Source organism: Corythoichthys intestinalis, chromosome 15, assembly GCF_030265065.1.
Source record: "Corythoichthys intestinalis isolate RoL2023-P3 chromosome 15, ASM3026506v1, whole genome shotgun sequence".
NCBI lineage: Eukaryota > Metazoa > Chordata > Actinopteri > Syngnathiformes > Syngnathidae > Corythoichthys > Corythoichthys intestinalis.
The window spans coordinates 17,073,601-17,098,734 of record NC_080409.1 but is presented as its reverse complement, the minus strand read 5'-3'; the positions used below and the strand labels follow the sequence as shown (position 1 = coordinate 17,098,734).

At 39.2% G+C, this 25,134-nt stretch overlaps 1 protein-coding gene across 7 annotated transcripts in view; it reads right to left on the bottom strand.

Annotated features, from left to right (window-relative positions):
• Nucleotides 1-24,237, bottom strand: part of zdhhc14 (zinc finger DHHC-type palmitoyltransferase 14) — a 61,372-nt gene extending 37,135 nt beyond the window's left edge. For 4 of the 7 annotated variants that reach the window (XM_057858889.1, XM_057858886.1, XM_057858883.1 and 1 more), the window contains exons 1-3: nt 23,560-24,235; nt 22,959-23,252; nt 11,449-11,609 (exon numbers count right to left, since the gene is read on the bottom strand). In XM_057858889.1, coding sequence (XP_057714872.1) covers nt 11,449-11,609; nt 22,959-23,200 — 403 coding nt within the window. In that variant the 5' untranslated portion in view covers nt 23,201-23,252; nt 23,560-24,235. Of the gene's footprint in view, nt 1-11,448; nt 11,610-22,958; nt 23,253-23,559 lie in introns of all 7 variants that reach the window. The other 3 variants (XM_057858887.1, XM_057858885.1, XM_057858884.1) reach the window with 3 other exon arrangements.
• Between the last annotated feature and the right edge of the window lie 897 nt (nt 24,238-25,134).

Genomic DNA, 25,134 nt, shown 5'->3' with positions numbered 1-25,134 from the left:
TAAAATGGACTAGGCTACTTTAGATAATCTGACATTATTTGTACGATTGATCTTTTAGTGCGTTCTCACAAGTATCGTTTCCCTGTTCTGGTAGCCAAAGATGATAAAAGTGTCAAAATGAATGAATTAGAAAGATGTCCGTTTATGCAGTGAGGGCAACATTTGGCAGATGGCACAGAAAACCTCTGTCAGTCAAGGCTATCGCTTTACAGTTGCTAGACTGACAATTAAAATACCATGATGTCACTTCTGTTGAGACATTAGGTCTACTGTTGTTTTGCATGCAAAATCAATAGCATTAGCGTTGATGAAATAAATTAATCATGATAATGGCTAGTACTAATGTTCTCGGCATATCCATGGCTTTCCCTTATTTAAATGTTTAAGATCAATAAGGAAATGTAAATATCAGACAAAGGCAACCCAAGTAAACATTAAAGCACGGTTGTTTAGGGATTTTTTTTTCTTTGAGGGGAAAAAACGCTACATGTAAAAGCGTAATCACCATAAAATCCAATAACTGGGTGGGCCACACATAGCAGCAACAACAGACATTGTGTCACATTTTTATCACAGAAGATAAAGACACGTGATAGAGGTGGATTCAGGTATCATTAGCCTTATAGATTTGAACCAGTTTACCCTACATTTGAAATGTTTTTGCATAACATACATTATATTAAAGGGCAGTTGAAGACTTCAATTCTTGAGCGTTTTATTCGGTTAAATTGCATTGAATGCATTTTGCTGTGTCAAAACTCATACAAAAAATTTGAATTGACCGCATAGTTTTTGAGTTACTGCCATAGCAACACATTAGCAACGAGGGACGTGCCTCGCTGCTGGCCGCTACCTGATGACGTAACTTCCAGGGAGCTTCGCCACCACTCTGAACACGGAAATATAGCACCACGCTATCCTCGCCATATATTGCAAACATTTTCTGGGTTTTACTCGCGGGATTCGTCATGCCATCTCGATGTGTACGTCATTTACAGAAGACCTTGCCGGCACTCCAATACGGAAAAGGCACGAGACGTGCCAATTACCGGTTTCAAGGTATTGGTATGAAAACGTAACGGTTTCAAAACCGCAAAAATGTTCTGTTACACAGCTGTGCTAAACGATGGATGGAGGAGGTGAAACTGAACTTTTTCCCCCATCAAAGAAAACAAAATCGATGGTATGGGAATACTTCGGCTACAGAAAAGCCACAGGCTTAGAGGAGGATGATTTTTTATTATTTTAACTTAACATTATACTTACGTTCCAATTTGCTAATGTGTTTTGAAAAATAAAAATCCTGTTCAATGGAAAAAGTTTTTTTTAAACCCATATACCTCAAAATAACACATTTTAGAGCTTAAATTGCAATACTGTGAAACGTTGACATTTTGGCTTATGGTTATCATATAGTCACAATCTCATACCGGCACATGGCTATAAAGCACTACGCTATAGAAGATTTTCTGGGTTTTACTCGTGAGATTCATCATGCCATCTCGATGTGTAGCGATTGATTGCTCACACTAAGGTTCGGGACACTATCAGTGGCCCAAAAAACCTTCTTCTGCAAGGATTTGGATATCTTTTGTGAGAGTCAAACAGAAGAACTTCTCCCCGGCTCGACGATCGCTTCTTTGTTTTCAACATTTCTCCTTGCTTTGAAAGGCTAGGAGAGTACAACCTTGGTTTTTCAAAGACATAAGAAGACCCTTACTGGCTTTTCTAATTCTAACATTTTATGCAATTCTGTTGATATAGGAGGGCATATTATACTGCCTGTTCATTGAAGTGCGACCTGTTTTTTTGCTGTTGTTGTTGCTGGCCTGTCATAAGTCTATAGGACAGCTGACAGGTCGTCTATTCATGTGAATTTGATACATTTATTACTAAATCTATAAAACTACTCCTCTGTTTTTGAAATTAATGATATTTATATCGCAGAAAGACTGAGGAAAGACAGGTTCAGAGAGAAATCACAATGCTCGACATAGGCTTACAACTCTTCCTTTTGTGGGGTGTTGAGCCGCCAATCAGGGTCATCACCACTGTCTTCTGTGCAGAGTAAATCGAATCATCCTCATCAGATGCCTCAGGTTCAAACATTTAAGGATTAATTGTAGATAATCTTTCCTGGGAGCCCTCTTCATCGCTAACATCACGAAAAAGCGATCCTGAATGGCAACTTTCGCTGAAAATACCACTATCGCTGGTGCTGCTATGGAAAAAGTCCACCATGTCTTCTGTTGCCTTCTGTAAATGATGTCACACTTCCGGGTTTAGGAAGGTAGTAATTACAGAGTGGTAAAACGCAAATCTTCTCGCAGTTACGCGTTAGAAATGACAGACGATTCGATGAACTTATCCAAAGTTTAAATTCATCAAATTACACCGAAATCTGACAAACTCTTCATCTGCCCTTAATATTTCCGTTCAATAAATATTTTTTTTCAAACAAATTAAGATAAAATATTTATAAACATCCATGTTTATTATATATTTCATAATTAACTTTACATTTATAATTACACACATATTTATGCAGTAAAACACATCAGTATATATTTGACAAAAATCCTAGAGGGAACACTGTCTTCTGTTGATAATTTTTCAGTTGGCGATCTTAAAATTTGCCCCTTGCAAGCAAACATTTGGTTGCATTTGATCAAAGAGGGTAAGATGAAATCTACCATTGGCATGCTAAAAATTTATCTACAATGTTAACTTTGAGCCCTGAGATGTCATTATTTCTTGCCCTTTCTTGATTTTTTGGGGGAGGTTTGCATTTTCCTACAGCTTCTAGAGATCTTTTGGTCAACTTCACTTAGTCAGGCAGGTTCCATTGATGTAATTTCTTTGATTTGACAGATCTCGAGGATATTATGCTTAGATGTAGTCTGTGAAAAATAGAGCAATTTTTACAAGAAATGTGATTAGGCAGAGTTAATTCGTTTTTATTGTTAGATTTAAATATATTGTTTTCTTATATAAAAGAAAATCACTTGAAAACTATTTTATGTATCCTTGTGCATAGACTTTATAATGATATTGACAGGACAAATTCCCCACACACTGCGCCACGCCTTCAAGTAGGGGGCCATCCCACACTCCGCTTCAGTCGGTCGCAGTTATTCTCAAACACATGCAGCGATCCAACGCCGGATTTAGGTTGAAAAAGCACGAAAGCTGTACCGCATACAAACAGGAAGGATTGTCTCGCGAGTGATTTGTTCAAGGGTTCAAGGTAATTATCATATTTTTCGTACTATGCATGCATTTTCAAATGTTGTGAAAAAAATCAATGCGAGAAATTAACCGCGATGGCTTTGGCGTCATAATTTGGAATATTTACGTTAAATAAATGCTGACTGACCTTTTTTTGCTTTTAACCAAGAATCAAGACTGTTTTACGTTCATATCTATAAATATTTCAGGGATTTAAGCATTTATTCACAAGAATTTTCAACGTAAAAGCTCTTTGGGCCGATTAGGCTGCGCCACAACGGCTTAAACTAAGACTAGCAGCACATTCGACATTTTGACGTAAAATAAATGATAGCTGCCCGTTTTTTGTTTGCTTTTAGCCATCAATCGAGACTGTTTTACGTCCATATCCATAAAGAATTCAGGGATTTAAGCATTTATTCACAATAATTTTCAATGTAAAAAGCTCTTTGTGTTTCCACTTGGTCAGCTTTGACGGATATAGGCCCTCTATCAATCGGCCACGCGCCCCATGTCCAGTCAATATATTATGAAGTCAATGCATTGTGTTATGTTTGATTGATCTTCATAGTTTTATAAGCTTATTTACACATTAAAGTGAGAAAACTGCAAAAAACAAGAATTTGAGAAGGGGGTATGTACTTTTTTTTGTTTCACACTGCACTGTAATTGATTATGGCAGTAAATGTCTGATTAAAGACAGAACATGCCCTGAGAATAAACAATTACTAAACAAGTGGAGTATCTGGCGTGTAAATGCTAAATAACTCCAAAATGGAGTCCAATCATTCTTTTAACACCATATGGTGCAATTAAAAATGAGAAAGAAGCAGGGACATGAAGTATTTTCATTGCAAATAAGAGTTCGTCTGATTGCTGTTGGGGCTCTGAATGAGGCTGGATGATCGGGATAAGAGCAAACAGATGTGGTCGGGATGTTTTGCATGTAAATCTGCTCATGCCAAGACTTGCACTAGTTGCATCGAATACTTGACTCAAAGGTCGAGAAAAGTGAATGGAAATTCGATTGTAACATTTAACAGTTTTTCTACATTTACTACGAATACAGACTACCGTATACATACTGTACATACTTATATATATTGCATACAGTATATAAATATGAAATGTAAAATAAGTCTTGTAAGATTCAGTGAGATGTTCAACATCTTATAACATGTCATGCTGCCTGCATACAAACACATGCACAACCAAACCCAGCACCGAGCAGTCAAACCATGAACAATTCACATACAATGACGCATGCTAACAAGATTGCTGTTATTGTGCAGTGTTTGCAAAAAGGCAAACAAATGACAGCAAAGAAGCCTTGAAATGAGGGTGACGTGATGAGAAGTACTGTATACTGAGAAATGCCTTTGTGCAACCAACAGTTAAACAGTGTATAAGCTTACTTAGTCTTTAAAAAAAAAAAAAAAAAAAGATATACGTCATGACAAGGCACTGAACAAAAAGTCAGTGGCACAAAGATACAAAGCTCAGCATTGTTCTACGTTTCATCATTTCACTGTTTTTTTTATCCATAGTTATACAGCTTAGATAACATTTTAAAAAATTCACATTATTTAATTGTGTGCCATTAGGCACATGTACATCTCTGTCAGCGGTAGGGATGTCCCGATCCAGGTTTTTGCACTTCCGATCCGATACTGATACTGGAAGATACCAATACCGACCTATCTGAGCATGTGTTAAAGTTTAAAGTTATTTAGCCTCCTTACTTAGTTGTCAGACTCATGTTGAAAAAGGTTTTAGTACTCTTGATAACAACTTGCCAGCTGAATTAGGCGAGTTTGAATAAAACACAACGGTTGGTAACAAGAAACTGACCTGTTTATTCAGTGACAAACACAAAACATTATAAATAACAAACAGAAATGGCATAGTCAGTCAGTAAAACGTGCAAATAATATTGTAAACTGTCTTAAAAAAGCAAAACACACCAACAACCTCAGTGGAAAATCCCACAAATTCCCCAAGCTATTATATGCTTTTAATGTTTTGTGCATTAGTTACAAAAATTGTATAAAAAGCCTCTCAGGATTAAATAAACAACTATTTCAGTATCAGGTTAACATTTTAAAACAGTAAATAAAATACTCAAGTCCCCATTCTGTATCAGCAGCTTTAAACTACATTCAATTCATTTAATTTTGCGAATCAACTGTTTAAAGTTGTTAAAATTGCTCCCATTATTCCATAATTTCCCTTATGTCTACTTTCGACATGTGAAAGTTTTAAAACTGTTTTGAAGAAAGATTCAAGTCAAGATTTTGCCGATTTAGGAGTATTTTAGATAAAAAGTTAATTAGGTTCGCTTGGAATGTTCACAACAGCCTACTATGGGAGTCTTCTGCTTTAAGATGGCGGCTGTTTACTAACGCATCTGGTTTTCAATACTTCAATGTTGCTAACGAAGTCGGGTCTGTCGTTTTGCATCTAGTTCTATATACATATGATATCTATTATCTCCAGTAAAACGACGTTGACGTAGTTTGTAGCGGCTGTAAGCAGCAGTCAGGTATTCTTGTGTTTTTTATCCAGCGGCATGAGTTGAGCTAAAGCCGTGAGTTGAGCATTGGCATTACCCGGGTCTATGACAAGCATTATGTTTACTTTCGGGACGCAATGCGGTCAGTTTCTCATTGCATCCCGAAGACCGCGCTGTGTATTAGTTCCGCTTTACTTGACATATTTCAATAATCGGAATTTGGATGTTTGTGAATCGTTCTCGAATCTTCCACGGCCGAATCGCTCAAGGACAGGCATGAAAATGGGTCAGGGGTTAAAAATGGTGAGTAGGGTGTGGAGGAAATATGTTCCGGCGTTCTGCAAAAATGTCCTCCGTCGGCAAAACGTCCTACATGAGGCGAATTTAAAAATTTAAATTTTTCACATAAGGCTTATTATTCAAGTTAGCGGGGGTTTAATTAGTTGAAGGAGTTGATTTCAACCACCATTGACTCGCGTTAGCTTAGCCACTCCGGAGCCCTGAAACTAACAAATAACACGCAAACTGCACAGAATTTGTCCAAATCAACTCCAACGACTAATTAAACCCTGGCTAACTCAAAGATTAAGCCTAATGTAAAAAATTCTGAACTTCCCCTTTAAAATAAAGACATTGAATATGGCCATTAAAATGTTGTCTATAAAAGCTTTAGAGCAATAAAACTAACATAAAAAATGAATGAAATGAACAAGAATCGTTCAAAGTATTTCATAATGGGTCCAAATTATTTTTCGAACAGATCAAGTGACTAAAGCACCTTAGAGACAGCCGTTTGCTTTGCTTAGCCAAAACTACAGCTGAGGAGGCAAGATGGATATTTAGAATTTCTTTAAACCTAAGCTTTCAAAACCTTCAACAACAATTGAGCTTGAACCGAGGATTGAGCATGAGCAGTATCATAAAGTCCTGGCTGTCTTGTAACCTGTTGTGCTGTAATTCCAAGTGGTGCTTGAATTGGATGCTTTTAGCGGTCGACAGTCTTTTTGAGCCAGCGCAAAGTTTGCAGCGCACGGAGATATTTTTGTCATCTTTACTGGACAAAAATATGAAGTAATGGCTGTGTTTCCAGTGTGCAAATGCAGCAGTTTGTAGTATATCTCCTGCCTATTTCATTGTATCCTGGCGAGATAGCGAGGCTATGTTGTTTTGGCCGCAAACTCCCAGCGCTCACGGCTCATGCATCATGGTAATACACGTGACCCGTTTTTTTTCCATCCCCGATTAGAAAATGTGACATGTGATGTCACTCCCAGGACTACAGTATTCTTCTTTCTACATACATAATGGGGCAATAACAAAATAGTAATGCACAGGCATCAAGGACAGTAACTTTAATTAGATTACTGATTTAGAAAAATGAACGCGTTAGATTGCTCTTTACTGAAAGTAATCAGATTACAGTTACTGTGACGGCCCCTGGCCGTTTAATGGTTAATTTTCTGAGATTCTTCCAGTCAGCTGATCGTCGCCTCCACCAGCTGACTGCTTCCCCTCCCACTGTGACGGAAGATGATCGACGCAGGACGGACTGACGACGTCGCCGCTGCTGATTGGGCAAGAAAAAGGCGCCAAGCTTCATAAACCTGCCGCTGTCAACGTTCTATGAGGTCGCAATTTGGCAGCATTCTGTCGCGTTCCTCCTCGCTAGCTGTTTGCTCGCCATTCACGCTCGTTTGCATTTTGATCGCTAGTTTGATACACTCCCGCTTTTTCGGTGAAGTCTTTTGTGTTTATTCGTTATTGGATCGTTTTTGTTCACCACTGTAAATAAGAGCACTGAAGCAAGTAAGGGTAAGTCGCCATTTCTGTTCAACCCGTTTTCTCCTGTTTTGTATAGAGTAGGCAGTTAGGTTAGACGCTGTCTTTTCTTTGTTCCTTTTACATGACCAGGGTTTAGTTAGCGGGTGGGGTTTAAGTGTAGCTCCTTTTGTTTGTTGTTTTGGCCTGGGCTTACCCTGAAGTCACGCTTCCTCGGCATTTTGTACATATTCATTGCGAGTTTGATTATTGTGTAAATAAATTTGTGTCCACTTGTACAGTTGTGTGGCTTGTTTTATGTTACGCCTTTCGCGAGCCATCTTTGGCACGTAACAGTTACGCATTACTCACATAACGCGTTACTAACAACACTGCTTTTATATTACCGTTAAATACACAAGCTTGACGCTAACTTAACGGGAGCTATTTTTTCACCAGAGATTTGGCTAGCTGTCATACCGCAAAATATGAAAACGATTGAAACCATTACTCACCAAATTCAATATGCTGGCAAATGCATTCATCTAAAAAAAAATTGGGAGTGAGACCTCTCCTCGTCCAGCGAACGTGTGCTTAGGACAAGATCATCTATCGCAATTAGCGATCTTTGACGCTCCCCCACCCCCGCATTCAAACTTGTTTCTCTCTCAGCGGCTGTGATTAACCTCAATGAAGTTGCTCTCCTAGCTAAGCCTTGCCCATCATTCGTCTTTGTAAGTTTTTAGTAACTTTGTGTATTGAATTTGAAAGGAAAATGTGTGTTTTGTTTTTGGCGAACTTTTTCATGAAGCTAAACTGTTGAAGCTACTTACAGGTTGAAAATACGATTGTACAACGTTTTAAATGTATTCATTTGGTATATTTCAGTTAGCACGATTTGAGAGCTCAATAAATTGAAGAAAAGTACGCCTTGTGTTTGGAGTGTTTGTTTTTGGGTTTGCTGGAATAGCGTGACTGACACCCGCAGCATCAAACAGGAGAAAGGGTAAGCGCTGCTGCGCCAAGCCACTTCTGGCTACATTTTTGACACATGAAAAAATAACGAATACTTACTGCTGTATGACGGAAAATTTTAGTGGTTTTGTAACCGCGACGTTTCCATAGCATGGTAAACCGTGAAGGTAACCGGCACATGTCTACACCTGACACCCCCCCCCCCCCTTAAAAAGTTTCTCCTCGGATCTACGCGATTCACGTAGGTCATCCTTTTTGACTTCAAAACGGCGAATTTCGCCGAAAGATGAGAGATTTTCATGCCTGCAAGGAGGTAATGACGGCTGGGCATGTTGTACCGTGGTTCTAAGTGTTGGATGGTGCATCTTTACTCACGAGAGATAATGGCTCGTCATCCAGAATGAATTCTTCGGCAAGGACTCTTGTTATTCACTGGCTTTGGGACTGTCGAGTGCCAGTTTGTCACGCATAGCAAAAGTTTCTGCCAGTGTTAGTTGCGTAAGACCTTTCTTTTTGTCTTCGGTTTTCTTAACATACTCCTCATATTGTTTGTGGTGGTATTTCGCTAAATGCTTGGTTAGGTTGGTTGTATTAAAACTTCTTACAGCTTTACCCCTACGCTTGACTTTATTGTGGCATATGTTGCACTCTGCCTCTTCGTCTTTGTCGTCCTTTAAGGTGAAATGATCCCACACAGCTGACATATTTACCGATAAAGTCTCTCGGTAAATTGGGAGACGGTAATGTAAATGTAGTGTGTTGAAGGTGTGCCGTAAAATGCGGAGCCGATTTTAGGGAAACCGAAGCAAAAACTGGAATGGATTATGTAAAACGGTGCGCTGGAAAACCAGACTTTTAAAAAAACTGGATCGGAAATCTGGAAAATTCCGATCCGATACCGATGCGCATTTTTTTGCCCATATCGGCGTCCGATCCGATCCAAATATTGGATCGGGACATCTCGAGTCAGCGGTGTTGAATGAACTATGAATTTACTTTGAAAAAGCTTGGCTATTAACATTCAACAATGATCCTAAAAGAATATGCATGCAAAGTTGGTTTTAGGCAGTAAACATGTCACTATTGACATTGATGGCAGTGTGGCATTTGCTCAATTTTTTCACTTACAGTATAACATTTTAATCCTCAGATAGTATAAATTTGGTCTTTTTCAGCATGCTCTTACAGCACTGCATTCTGTGCTTTACCGCCCTAGCAAAAGCTAATTAAGAGCTTAGTCCCTTAATTAGATTAATTAAAACCAGTCCAGAGTTTGTTTAATGATGTCTAAGTGACCTGAAGGACTGGCAAACAGAAGAAGTCAATTCACACAGAAAAGAGAGGATTTGTCAACAATTATATGTGACTTGCAACTGACAATCTCTTAAGACACATACTCCCATTTAGGGCTGAATAATAGGGGGAGGGGTTGATATATTGTGACAGCACACGAGGTAGGCCAGGCCAGGAAGGCGATCGGGACGCCAAGGTTTCCAACCACCCAGCTTCTTCATTCACAAAAACAGCGGGTATCCCCAAAAGGAAGCGAAATGCGGCACAAGAATCAATAAAAAAATACAACAACAAACTAAACATCTCAAAAAGGGCAACTTAGGTCTGTTCTCACAAGTCAAAATACTTTCTTCCAAGTATTTCCGTCAATCTCCTTCCACGCCTCCCTTCTCTCAGTATGGTAGTCTTTTTTAAAAATCCAGGCCGGCTGCAAGTAAGTGGCTTAAGCTGCCACACCTGGACGAGTTGTGCGGCATGCTGGGAAGCGTAGTGTTTGGATTGGTGGCCATTTTGACAAGATTCCTTATCTCTGGCCAAGGAATGGAACGTCCCTCCACTACGTGCCCCGCATGATGTCACAATATATATTGTGATTTTTATTCTATCTGGTACAACCATTTCTATTTGACTGATGGTTTTCTTCAAATCAAGCATTTGTAGAAAATTCATGATGTGGTTTTATTTACAAACATGACAAAAATCCATCATGCTGTATGCAAGTTTTGCTCTGCCTCAAGGACACTAAATGTGTGTACTAGGCAGTCCTCTTAATTTTTTTAAAACTGGCACCAAAAAGCTAAAAGTGATGCTTGCTGCCATACATATATGATGTCATAATGTGTCATAATATACTGTGTTAAAAGAGTGAGGTATCGGGGAAGAGTTCAATGTTTTGCTTACTTCATCACAAGATTCTGTTTCGCCATCATTTCGATAAAAAAGTATTTGGGAATTAAACCGAAAACACACATAAGACATAATGCATATGAATATCTTTGGCTAATGTATGTTTGTTCCGTCATTAGTGTTTTTCTTAAATAAAGCTACTGTACTGCCTCATGTATGCACAGATCGGATGGGACCCTCAAATTGTTTAGTGTTAAATTTTAATATTTAGGGGGGGGGAAAAATCAAATCTAACTAACGGAAGCATCCTTTTGCATCCCATCTTCAACAGCTGTAGGGCAATGGTATTATTGGTATAGTGCTGTTTAGTTACCAGTAACCAAAGTATTGGGGATCGATCCCATCTCCAAGTGCTGACTTTCAAAGTGTCCTTAGAAAGACACTGAACCCTAATTGCTCCTAGTACTGGATGAATTGGGGTATTGTGAGGCTATGCTTTGGGCACTCTAATGATGTAGATTAAAGCACTACTGTATGTACTATAAATCCTCCCTATTTCCATTTGTGAGATCTCATTTGAATGCGCAAGTGTTAACTTCATTAAGTTTGGGTTTGGTCTGGGTTACTTTTCACAGAAATTTTTGGCATAGTGGCAAACAAAAAGTGGGACAGGCAAACTATATATATAATTGTATTTCTCAAAGGACTTCTCTTCCTAAGAGTACCGACCTTGCAGTCTGCAAAATTCCCATGTCTCATATTTACTCACAGCAATAATCACTTTACAAACAATGTAATTGGCTATATAAGTATAACACAATTTACCATTTTCATACCTATTTGCCTCTCCAAGTCAGCTGCTTCATCTGGAGTGGCCCTTGGCAGCACACCTGGGTCGCTGAAGCTGGTTCTCAACAGTGTTCCCAGCACAAAGAGAAAAAGCACTCCTCCTATGACTGGAATAATAGGCGTCAACTGCACAGCCAGGAACGGGCAACTGAGAAGAGAAATTGTCATTTTGAGAGAAGAACCAATGACAAAGTAATCATTCAGGCAAATCGCTGTACTAAAACCCATATACATATACGCACAATAAGGTTACTTTAACTGCAAAAAAAGAAATTCTTATACAGTTGTGGTCAAAGGTTTACATACACTTGTGAAGAACATAATGTCATGGCTCTCTTGAGTTCCCAGTTATTTCTACAACTCTGATTTTTCTCCGATAGAGTGATTGGAACAGATACTTCTTTGTCACAAAAAACATTCATGAAGTTTGGTTCTTTTATGATTTTATTATGGGTTAACAGAAAAAGTGATCAAATCTGCTGGGTCAAAAATATACATACATGGATCTGAAAAAGCGAATCATTGACTTGAACAAGTCAGGAAAGTCACTTGGAGCCATTTCAAAGCAGCTGCAGGTCCCAAGAGCAACAGTGCAAACAATTGTTTGTAATTATAAAGTGCATGGCACTGTTTTGTCACTGCCACGATCAGGAAGAAAACGCAAGCTATCACCTGCTGCTTAGAGAAAATTGGTCAGGAGGATGAAGATTCAACCAAGAATCACCAAAAAGCAGATATGCCAAGAATTAGAAGCTGCTGGAACACAGGTGTCAGTGTCCGCAGTCAAGCGTGTTTTGCATCTCCATGGACTGAGAGGCTGCCTTGCAAGACGGAAACCCTTGCTCCAAAAGCGGCACCTTAAGGCTCGAATGAAGTTTGCTGCTGATCACATGGACAAAGATAAGACCTTCTGGGGGAAAGTTCTGTGGTCAGACGAAACAAAAAATCGAGCTGTTTGGCCACAATGCCCAGCAATATGTTTGGAGGAGAAAAGGTGAGGCCTTTAACCCCAGGTACATCATGCCTACCGTCAAGCACGGTGGTGGTAGTATTATGCTGTGGGGCTGTTTTGCTGCCAATGGAACTGGTGCTTTACACAGAGTAAATGGGATAATGAAGAAGGAGGATTACCTTCAAATTCTTCAAGATAACCTAACGTCATCAGCCTGAAGATTGGGTCTTGGGTGCAGTTGGGTGTTCCAACAGGACAATGACCCAAAACACACATCAAAAGTGGTAATGGAAAGGCTAAATCAGGCTAGAATTAAGGTTTTCGAATGGCCTTCCCAAAGTCCTGACTTAAACCCCATTGACAACTTGTGGACAATGCTGAAGAAACAAGTCCATGTCAGAGAGCCATCAAATTTAACTGAACTGCCCCAATTCTGTCAAGAGGAGTGGTCAAAGATTCAACCAGAAGCCTGCCAGAAGCTTGTGGATGGCTACCAAAAGCGCTTAATTGAAGTGAAAATGGCCAAGGGACATGTTACCAAATATCAGCGCTGCTGTATGTATATTTTTGACCCAGCAGATTTGATCACTTTTTTCTGTTCACCCATAATAAAGTCATAAAAGAACCAAACTTCATGAATGCTTTTTGTGACAAACAAGTATCTGTTCCAATCACTCTATCAAAGAAAAATCAGAGTTGTAGAAATAACTGGAAACTCAAGAGAGCCATGACATTATGTTCTTCACAAGTGTATGTAAACTTTTGACCACAACTGTAAATGTACATGACAAAACAAACCAAATTAAACAGCATGCATACATAATAGGTTGGTGGCTAATAAATTACCAGTAAATAGATGTACCGTAATTCCCCACACTTCAATCTCCCAGATTTTAATCTCGTATAATAAAACAATCTCATGTAATCTCATTACCCTTGAATGATGCATGCTTATTAGAATGATCGTATTTAGTTGTAAAGAGGTAAAGGCATGTTGCCACCTCCTGTTATTTTTTTTAATGTGTCTGTCGTCACCTGTGGAGCCACTTGCACAGTTTAAAAAGGAGGCAACAATTACAATTTAGGGGTTGAACGGTTCACGTGGATGTAGTGAACTGGTTTGGTTTATCATGTTCGGTTCACTTGTGTACCGTTTCGGTTGTTTCATACACAAGCAGCTTGCAGGCATGAAAAGTGGCATCATGACAAAAATGCAAGGGAGAAGCCTAAACTAGAAGACCCTCCTACTTCACTAGTCTCCAGTTTGGGAACACTTTTTGACTTCCCTGTTAAAGTTACCGATAGACAAAGGCAAGTTGATAGAGTTGGGTGTCAAGTTTGCTCCACGGAGGTTGTGTAAAATGAATGTTGCAACTGCAGCGCAAGAGAATATCTGCTTGATATTGTCACTGCAACCAGATCTGTGTTTTCTGCAGAAAACATGGATAAATTAATTTTTCTAGCCCAAATAGTTTAAATAGTTACAGTTCATACTGTTGCTGCCAAGTTTACAGTTACACTTGTTAATTTATATAATTTTATTAATATTTTACAATTGTTCATACGTTTTTTTTTATTTGGATAATTTCTTATTTTAAAACATCTGTATTCTGAAATATCACCCGGGTGGGTTGCATATACTGTATTTATTTACACAGGTTCTATTGTTTACATTTTTTAAAAATGAAAGCATGTTTAAGTCATTTTTTTCCTGCCACTTTTGTACCAAAAGTTAACCAAACCAAGCACTTCAAGCAACAGAACCCAAATGAAATTCCATTAGTTACTTTTTATTACTTAATTAGGGCAGTGTTTTTCAACCTTTTCTGAGTCAAGGCACGTTTATACATTGGAAAAAATCTCGCGGCACACCACAAACCAAAAATGTTCCAAAATTACTTTCTGTACAGTAACTATAAAATAATTTCACAATATTAATACTTACTCAGAGTGAAACTTGAGCCTGTTTGGAAGAACACAAAGCTAATATCCTGGCAGGAATCATCGTCAACAGCTCTCAGTCTCTCTGTTTTTATTTATTTTTTCTATAGCAGTTAGGCTTGAAAAGCTCAGAATTTCAGGGGTACTGGTACTTTAGCAATGCCTTAACCACATCAGGGCCGAGCATCTCTCTGACAATAGCTCTGCTTGCAGGTAGAATTAAGATCTCTGCCACAGAGCGGGTATTTTTGGATTTAGCAACACAAGGCTACTGGCTTTGCGGCCTTTCTCATTTACCAATGTAGTTTTTCTCAAAAAAGTTGCCCGTTTCTCTGTGTTTTTACAAGGCGAACAAAATAGTCAATAGTTTGAAGCGACAGGTGTTTTATTTGGAGATGACGTTTAGGATAGCTGCCCGTGTCGCATTCAAGAACTGCTTGGATTTGTAGCCATTTTGCTGTCCTCGACAGCATGTGTTGGGGTAAAACACGGGAAGGATTGATGGTCGTCATATCTGGATAAAATGGAAAGGACACTTGACGAGTCTAATCAAATGATGTACAGTAGATGTGCTGGGGTCATTGTCGCAGACAGCAAAGTGATTGATGGCTAGAAATCCGAGCAGTTATTGAACACGACACCAGCAATACCTCGCTCATCTGCACACAACCGCAACCTACTCCTTCCTTGCCGCGGCACACTTACATCGGTTGAAAAACACTGAATTACAGCACATGGCAGCCATACAATATAAACGATAAAGGTGATCCATATAATACTGCCCACACTTTAGTTTTAGTCTTTTTTTGAAGAAATTTAATTTTGTGTTTTTTCTAAATAGGGAACAGCAATAGGCCTAAAATGTGACATTTCACACAATTTAAATCCTTAAAGACTACAGGACCCTGAAAACCACTAGCTAAGAGATGCTTGTGAATGTTTTTGTCTATTGCGGTAATGTTCCTGAAATAATTAAATGTGTGAATATGAAATGCTTTACTGGGAGGGGATTACATCTTCAATTGTATATTAGCGAAAAACCAAATATAATTTTGATTTGAATGCACTGTATGTGTAATTTTCTGGTGTGAGTTTAACTCAAATTGAGTGTAAGAAACTGCTTGAAAACCAACATTCAACTCTTTTTAAGGGACTCTTAGCTAATGATAGTCTTTTTTAATCTCCACCATGTTTGGTGAATTAAACATGTCATGGCCGATCACTAAGATCGACCTCAAATATATTTCCGATCTACCATCTTGATCCTGTCTTAATGTAATGTGTTATTAGTCAATAAAATCACAATTACCTTTCATATGGTAACACCTCAGGAGCGGTGGGGGTTATAGGATGACACAGTTACATCCGCTTATTCGTGCCAACATTTGTTATTCATACAAACTGAGCCAAACTATTTATAGGCCTGCTAGGTTGGGTTCCATAAAAGGAGATAGCAGGTGATATAAACATGATCCCAGAACAATTACAGTACATGGATTGCTGATCTGTGTTAATTAAAATGAAGCATCATTAGCAGGTTTCCTTTTTTTCTTGCTGGGAATGAGCACCCTTGCTCCTAAGTGAAGGTCACCAAATAAAATATAAAGCAAGCAGTAAACCGGAGGCGAAAGATGCTTAAACTTTCAGGCTCATTTCCATCTTGTCCGATCAGTGGTTTAAACTGGCGTAGCAATAGTCAAATATGATTAATTACTGAACATACTAAAATGATTAACCATACTGTCTTTGGTACAATTGGCTGAGGATCACTGTGATGCTGTTGAATTGATCTGATGAATTACATAACATCACACAATCAATAAGCATGATTGAACTCTTGCTAGTTTATATGGAGTGCACTGATTCAGTTCAAAAATCCAAACGAGAAGTGTGAACAATATAGTATTACAATTGGCAGTGATAGCTCAAGGATTACTTACAGTAAGTTAACCCAAAAGGTACAGTGTAGAAAGCATCTCATTATATGCATAAAATGTTTGCATAACAGTTTTCATGGACATTGAAATACGTTGAAATAATGATGTATAGTGACTTTTTTTTTAACAAGCGGTGTAAGATAAGATCTTAATATGTTTATTAAGAGGAGTTTATGTCAAAAGTTTGAGTAAGTCTTCTTACGCCATGACAAGTCAAACCCAATAGTTACATTAATGAACGAAAACCTCGAAATAAGAGTTGTATCAAAAGGACTGCCTTAGTATAAAGTATATGATATTTGAAGATGTGGACAGCATCTATGAAAATTTTACAAGTTCAAGGTGTACCCACACTGTTCTATTGAAAAAACATAAAATCACATTTTTGTGAATTTTAAAAGTTTAGTGTCAGTATTCATATCATTCTCTTGACAAAAAAATATACAGACATTTAAGGCATCTTAACGTTTGCACGTCTGACAATAAATATCCAAAGCAAGCATTCGAACTGTCTCCTTCGACAAAATGAAGCTGCAGGAAGAAAAATGTGGATGGCAATTGTGGAGACAAAAGCGTAAAACGTTTTCTCTGACACAGTGAATCATACATCAGCAAAATATTGAAATACTGTCATGCCACTGAAAGTGATGGTCAAAATTAAATGCAAGCCAATCTAGCAAAATTGATCCCTTTTTGAAGCATCCTGCAGTAGACAAAAATCAATAAATATGTGGGAAAGACAGTCACTCTTCCCACCTGAGGACAATGTGAGCGGAAATAAGTTTCATTCACTGAACATTGGAAATGTTAAGTCGATTTCAACATCTGATGGACTCAAAAGATCGACGGAATGGATACTTTCGTCAGAAAATTCTACACCCACTTTAATACTTAGATTTTATGGGTTTTGTTGCTATGGAGACAACTTATCCGATGTCAGACAGGTTTGAAAGAGAATGTGGTTGCCATGGAAACAGGAAAATGAGTGAGCAGTCTCGTTAAAAAGACAACATTTCAATAAAGGACATTCTATAAAAGGATACTACAGTAAATGAGCAGCAGTTCACTCAGCTGGTGAGGATATTCAGTAGTTACAAATCGTAGATATTAATTAAATAAAATATTGCATTCATGGAATTGGAATTCAACTGAATCATCAATCTCGATCAATTTTAGAGAGCCACCTTGTTTGGCAGTATGACCCTTAGGTAACTAAATTTCCTCCCCATATGTGGCCCCCATATCTATCTTGGGCTTGGCCTATCTTTGTATGATATCTGCAATTTTAACATACTATAAATTAAAGTTTGGGAAAGTACTCAGAATATATAAACATGACAAGTCTAAATAAATATTTTCACAGCACTATGGATGAAATAGCAAAAACGTTCAAATCTCTGTCACAAAAATGTAAGTACGCGATGTACTGTGTGCTGGCTACATTCAAATAAATGAGAGCAAGATAACAAAGTTTACAAACCAAAATTTCAATGAACATTTTAATCAGCACAAGCCACTTATCCATGTGGTACCATATTTTTGGACTATAAGTCGCACCTGAAAAGAGACCGGGGCCACGGCGTTCACGTGCGCAGGCATGCACAGCGCCTTCGATAAGTCCAGTATAAATTCTTCTTATAAGTCTAGTATAAATATATGAATATATATTTTTAAAAAAGCGAGAGAGAAGTCTGCCCAACCCAACCGTAGATATTCACACATAAGTTGCTCCAGAGTATAAGACGCACCCTCTGCCAAACTATGAAAAAAAACCCGAAACTTATAGTATGAAAAATATCGTAATTTTAGTATGCTTAGTTCTTGTGAATACCGCTGCGACCACCATTCAGTGTTTACATTTATATTAAACTAATCATTTAAAAAATATTTTCAGTTAACCTTAGGGAATTACATTTGGACATATATTTTCTAAACGGTGCACACTCGTCAATATTTGCCAGAAGATTTTTTTTTTTTCCAATGACCAAGCTGTAGAAGACCTGGCACCTACCATCTGGAGGGGGGATATTTAAGGAGTTAATTTGAAGTATTTGACTGTTTGGGTACTGTTTCCATTGTTAATTTAAATGCACTTTAGTTTACTTATTGCTTGGTGTTATTGCATTTAATTTTGCCATTTGTTGTTATTTATTTAAGGCGGTAATTTTGGATCATTTGCGATTATACCTCCTTCGTGAGGTCATTTAGGCTTGCATGCCACAGATAACTGTTCGGAGCTCAGTTCAGTTGGAGCATGTTATTCTTAAGTTGACCTCAAAGTTGACCTTAAACTTTTTTTGTGACTACAATAAATTGAATTTTTGCCTTAAGTTGACACACTAGTGTTCTTGTACAAGTTTGGTCCACTACATCAGTACACCCCTTTCCAATACCAAAGTGGTGTCGATGAACAGTTACATAAATTAATTCAATTTACGATAGACAACAAGATAACCTGAAGCACAGTGGCCCCCAACCACCAGGCCGGGGACCGCTGCCGGTTCGTGGCACATATGCTAGCGGGCCGCACCATAAATAATAAATAATTTATCAACGACCGCATTCTAGCTTGTGCCTCTTGACACACCAATCTGCATGCCTACTCTATTAACTAATCCGAGTAGAGATATGTGGATGTCTCCCTCTAGTAGTAGCCGTTATTACTGGGTAGCAGCCCAGCGTCAGTCAATGTAAAGAGTAACATTAGCTGTATGCAGCTGGCTGTGTGCTGCGGGCGGCACACCTCAGCAATGGTGGACGGGGCACTTTCGTTTTGCTCGGATTAGTCAATAGATATAATAAAACTGGAAAGGCTATCGTCATAAAAATCAATTGGAGCTAGCATCTATGTTTTTATAGCTATGTGCGCTTGTCCTCGATAATAACGTAGACGCGTCAGATTTGTTCCGGAAATAGAGCCTTGCTCTATTTTCAGAGCGCCGCCACGCTGACGTCAACAACGCATCCAATAACAGAGGGGCAAGCGTACTTACGTATATCTGTGCTATCAGGCTGTTTCGGCAGACTGATATACCCAAACCACGGCCGATGAAACCTTGACAAATCTCTTTATTAAAAGTTTCGCGAGCTCTGGGACACTCAAAAAATGACGCTCATACAACTCCTTGCAAAGCTAAATGGTACCTTGATGTGTGCTTGTGTGTGAATGTAGTTCACGAACAACAAACTATTTACCTTTCCCCCCAAAACTAGTAAAAGTCTTTACAAAGATATTATAATGCCCCCTACTCCTTGAAATAGGAAAAGTCGCTATTTTCTTGTGCAACAATGAAAATACCGTGAAGGCATTGGTGCTTGGTACTATAGTAAAATATGCTTGCGGCTTTTCACTTCCTGACAGCGTCTACGTCAGGCTACATGGCTCCTCCCGTTTTGCACTTGCTGTGGACCGCTCTTCACATTGGGCTGACGCTAGTATGAAAAGGCCTTATGATAAGCCTTTGGAATTTTTGAAAGAAAAAAGCGCCAGCACCAAGGACAGAAACAATTAGCGAGGGCAACCACATCAACAAAAGCGAATGTACTGAGAGCATTATACCCTGTGGCTTGTACCTTGTGAACTGTAATGCTAAGGCCAAGAAAACTTCCACAATTGGAGAGGTCCTCATCATGCCTGCGACCAAGAATATTTGCTGTCAAGTTTTAGGAGAGGCCACTGTTGAAAAAGGTTGATTCAGCGTCCGGTGAGTTACACTTTCCCGGCACTTAACGATTGTTTTCAGCCCCGTCATGGTATTTCATATTTACTGTATTCTTCTGCTACGCATTGCCAGTCTGTGAAAAAAAGGCCAACATCACACCAGTCTGGGGTGCAAAAAAGGTTCGGGACCACTGCTGTAGCATTCTAACAAACAGAGCAAAGCTTATTTAAATATAATGACAAATCCATCCCAATCATTTCAAACCTAAATGTTCTTTCAAACCAGTAGAAAGACGTCAATAAAAAAAAAGTGTTATAACTCACACTCAAGCATAGCTACTTCAGACGGGGTTATCCTAGTCCTTCTTTCAACATTTGGTCTTAAGGTCCTATGACATAATGGAACAAAGAGCAAATTTACCATTAAGATAATGAACAGTAGCCACTATCCAGTGCACACACAGCAATATTCCTATTAAGCTCTATGTGGTTCGACAGCACTTTACTCTGACAGAAAGCCCGATTGCGCAACCAGCCTAATGATGGAGCAGGATTGTTATCTAGTGCTGATCAGGTTTCTGATGACAGTGATTAGTCACAGGGTGAAAGAAACAATGCCCTGTGGTAAACCCACGCGTTGTCAGTACTCAGGTCACTGTCTATCTACATGCTCTATCACGTACTTCGGCCACAGTGGGACAGCCAGGGAGAGGTAGAAAGGCTGAATATGATGCTGCGTGTAGTCCCTTTGGGCAGAGTGGAACTGTAATTAAGCAAATGTGAATGGCATAAATGTACTCACTGACTTCCTAAGTATGGCGATTGTATTTCCTTTTGTAAATAATCACTGCGTATAGTGCGGGAGATTGTCTCCTTGAAAAGTCTATCTCGGAGCAAAAACCAATGAGCACCCCTGATGTAGAATTTCCAGTGTCAAACAAAGACCCTACAGGGAGAGTGACTGTCAGGTCAGTGGTATTGTTTCTTATTTTAATATCCTTCGCCCTCCATCTGTCACAAAGAAATCTGTTTTCTTATAAAGTCGGCTAAAGACCCAAGTGTTTTTAGTTGGGTTGAAGTTTTTTTCTCCGGATTTTCTGCATCCACTCAAACACCGGACCACAACCTTGACAGGGAATGCGGGGAAGCTGATTTTTTTTTTTTTTTTGCTGTAGTGAATCGAAACAGTGCCTAACAGCACACAATACTAAAGTTTGGACGCTCTCTGAAAGGAAACTTGTCATTTCTTAATGTTTAAATATCCATCCTTCCAAATTTTCTCCCAAGCTGCGGTCTTGTTTCGCTCACAAATATCTCTGGCTCTCTGCTGTCATAGCACCGGAAGTCTTAGTGTCCACTTCCGTCAGTGGGTGCCATCTTCGAGCACCTAGTCAACTGGGTGCCAAAAATTGCATTGGAACAACACCAATTGCGAGAGGAGCATTTTTGGCACTAGCAATCAAGAGCCGTGTCAAAGCAAACTATGGATATCATTTCATTTAAAATATGCCTAACCACCTACATACAGTTAGCATTGAATCGTTATTCCAAGGGTCTTTCTCTTGACAGCAAGTCAGCGTGTAATATAACTGGTCTTTTAATAAATGTAGCCTTAAAAATTCTATCTTGGCAACAAAGCTAAAACTGCTACACTTGGAAACACTGAAAGAGTGTATTTCGGAAATGGGTTTTCCCTATTGAGTCGGCTGCAGCAACCCACTCTAAGCAAAATTATCAACATTAAATTGATGCGAGAAAGCCTGTTATAAGTTCTTCAGGGCATCATGATTTTGTTAACATGGAAAACTACTCAGGTAACCCCCCTTTAAAAGAAAAAAAAAACTGAACCAGATATTTTATGCAATGTGTCACTAGATTAAAAAAAATGTTACTACAGAATAGCGATAAAGACATTGTAATGAATAATTAAACATCAAAATGGAATATATATTTTTTTACAAACCTATAAATCTTTTCTCAATCAAAATCTAAGAGGGGTGTTTCAAAAAGTTGATTAGTATGAGAGTTATAAATTCATTAATCCAATTCATGAATATACTGGGCCAGTACTGGTTGTAATCGGGCCAGCATTTTAGACCCTGGCTAAAAGCTACATTTGATACAAGACAAATTTAAGAAAAAAAAAGTCGTCTAAATACAGCTGTAATAGAAAACAGTTTATCTGTCCATTTTCATTTAAAGTTAGTAAAGTGTTAATTGCAGTGATCAATTGAGGTATTTGCTAATTCATTCATTCATCTTTCGAGCCGCTTATCCACACAAGGCTCTCTGGGATGCTGAAGGCTATCACAGCCAACTATGAGCAGTAGGTAGGGTACACCCTGAATTGGTTGCCAGCCAATCAGTGGGCACAAGGAGACGAACAACCACGCTAGGAACTACAATGCATGTTTTGGGGATGTGGGAGGGAACAAAAATACCCAGAGAAAACCCACGCAGGCCCAGGGAACACACGAAAACTACACAGGAAGACTGGAGCCCATGATTGAACCGTTGTTCTCAGAAGTTTGAGGCGGACGTGCTAACCATTCACCCACCCGGTGGTAATGCTGTGCATAATTTAAAAAAAACATGCATTACTGAGGCTTATTTGCTTTACTGTGGGACATTTCTACATACAAATATTTAGTCAAATTTCTGTGGTATTATTACAATTTACTTTTTACTTTTAAGACTGGTCACTACATGCTGCATACATCATGCAGAGACAAATGCAGCTGTAACCACAAGGCAGGTCATCATCAGATACATGTCCCAGCAAAACAAACCTCACCTGAAGAACTATTTACAGGAAAAAGGAGCTTTGGCTTAATCCCCACTCAATTTAGGCTCACATCCCACCAAGTCCAGAGGAATCCTTGTAATGCCAACTCACCTGCTTCTATCATTTAACTTTGCTGCACCCATGAAATTGCTAATCCATTACGTCAAAGAGCAAAAGCTAATACTAGAATAGATCACAGTTTCTAAAAAAACAATACTCACTCAAAGGTGAAGAAGAGTCCACAAGTGACAAGAATAAGGACCAGGGTGAGGTAGAAAACCCCTGTCTGCTTGGCCATCATTATCCTCCCATCGCAGTAAAATTTATTCCGACCAGGAAAAGATTCCCATTTCCTCTTTTGTGGGGTCTTCTTCTTAAAAGGGGTCTCCATTGGAGTGGAGCTGCGAGTGCTTATTTGGCTGTACTCGCACTCTCTCATTGACTCGGACACTCCAAGATGCATCAATCGCTCTTTTTAAAGCCCTTATCGAGCGAATCCCAGTCCAGATGTGCCCCTGTGAAGACAACATGCAAGTGGAAGTTAGTTCAGATAATGCAAATACCTGGGACTGAAAAAAAATTGGGATTATATAGCAAAACTCAAACCAGACAAATCATCACGTGAGACAATACAGAACGTTAAAAACAAACAAACGTTTGCTACCTAGTCGAGACTAACCTAACCTGTCCCTTCATTTCTACATTGTAATGTTTGTTAGCAAACTAAGCAACCTGGCTAGCCTCACGTAGCATTTGAAGTGCAGCTAAAGCTAACACGACTCGCAATTTGACAAATGACTTTAGGTTTGCACTTTGACTTACTAGGATATTTGGAGGGGCATCTTACGTATGACTAGTACGTCAATATAATTGCACGTTTTGGGCTTCCCAGTCAATCCTCTTCACACACGGCTTAAAGTGGTTTATGTGTGGACTGTCAACAATGTGCAATAGGCAGTGGCACCGTGTTTCCTCTTCCAGGATGTGTTTGTTCTCTCTGTCGAGCGAGCGAAGCTACGCTGGCTGAGCTCGCTCTGCCTTACCGAGGGAAAGTAACGCTGGTGGTCGTCGTGTCGGCTTGTTGTCACGTCGTCGCCGCTCCTCTCTTTATTATCCAGGTTTGAAACGGGTAGAAGGCAAAGCGAAACACATCATTTCAGAAGTTTAAATGATTCAATGTGGAGCTGGTCGTCGAAGAACTTCGGGGGCGAATCCGAAGAAAAAGACAACAGACATGGCAGGGTTGCTCTCAAGCGAGCTCCAGCATCCCGACTAGCCGCCACCGGCGGGACCACAAAGCGCCAGCGTTTCCCCAAAACGACCCTCGACAATTCAGGACAAATATTCACCATTCCATTTCGTAAAGGGTGTGGAAAAAAAGAAGAAAAAGAAGTTGTAAATCCCCCAAAATGAGCGTTCCGTTCACATTGTGTCCCGGTACACGGGCTGAAGTGCCACCCTCGTTAGCACCATCACCATGGGAGCGGAGAGGAGTGGAGCCACCCAGCCAGCTCCTCCCCCAGCCAAAGGCAACGTCGCCGCCACACTAATCAGGGGGAGCCCCTCTCCGGCCCGCTCTTCGCGGGATTCCCAGTTACACAGTTGGCCTGTATTAATTTCTTTCATTCATTTTTTAATACTAATAAATAATTGTGCCATTTAAAGCAACACTTGGTAACTTTTAAGTTTTGGTCGAATTTGGCGACGCCAGTGGACAAAAGCGGTAGTGTTTTGCATAAAAGGAAGACTGCGTTTCCCATTAACGTGCCTGTGACACAAAAAAGCATGTTTATTTCATAATACACGCGGTATTTTATGCAGCTGAATGAAATGGACCACTTGGATGTGTGAAGAACAGTGTTGTTAATCTTACTGAAAAAAAGTAATTAATTATAGTTACAAATTACTTCTCCCAAAAAGTAATTGCGTTAGTAACTCAATTACCTGAATGTAAGAGTAATTAGTTACTTGGCAAAGTAATTGGTGATAATTACTTTTTTTTTTTTCCCTCCCCCAAAAAAAAAAAAAAAACATTGGCCACACTATGTGAAGTTTTTTGTGAAGGTTTTTGGTACAATTGGCCCGAGCCCAATTCTTTACCCTAATTTACCCTTTACCCTGAATCAACTGTTAAAAGTTGTTAAAATTGCTCCCATTATTGCATTAGTTCCTTCTCTCTACTTTCGACATATCGAAGTTTTAAAACTGTTTCATCATTTAAAGATAGATTCAAGTCAAGATTTTGCCGATTTAGAAGTATTTTAGATAAAAAGTTACTTGGGTTCGCTAGGAAGGTTCTCTACAACAGAGCCGTCTTAAAAAGTCTACTGCTTTAAGATGGCGGCTGTCTACTAACGCATTTAGTGCCATGTCTGTCATTAAGCATCTAGTTGTATC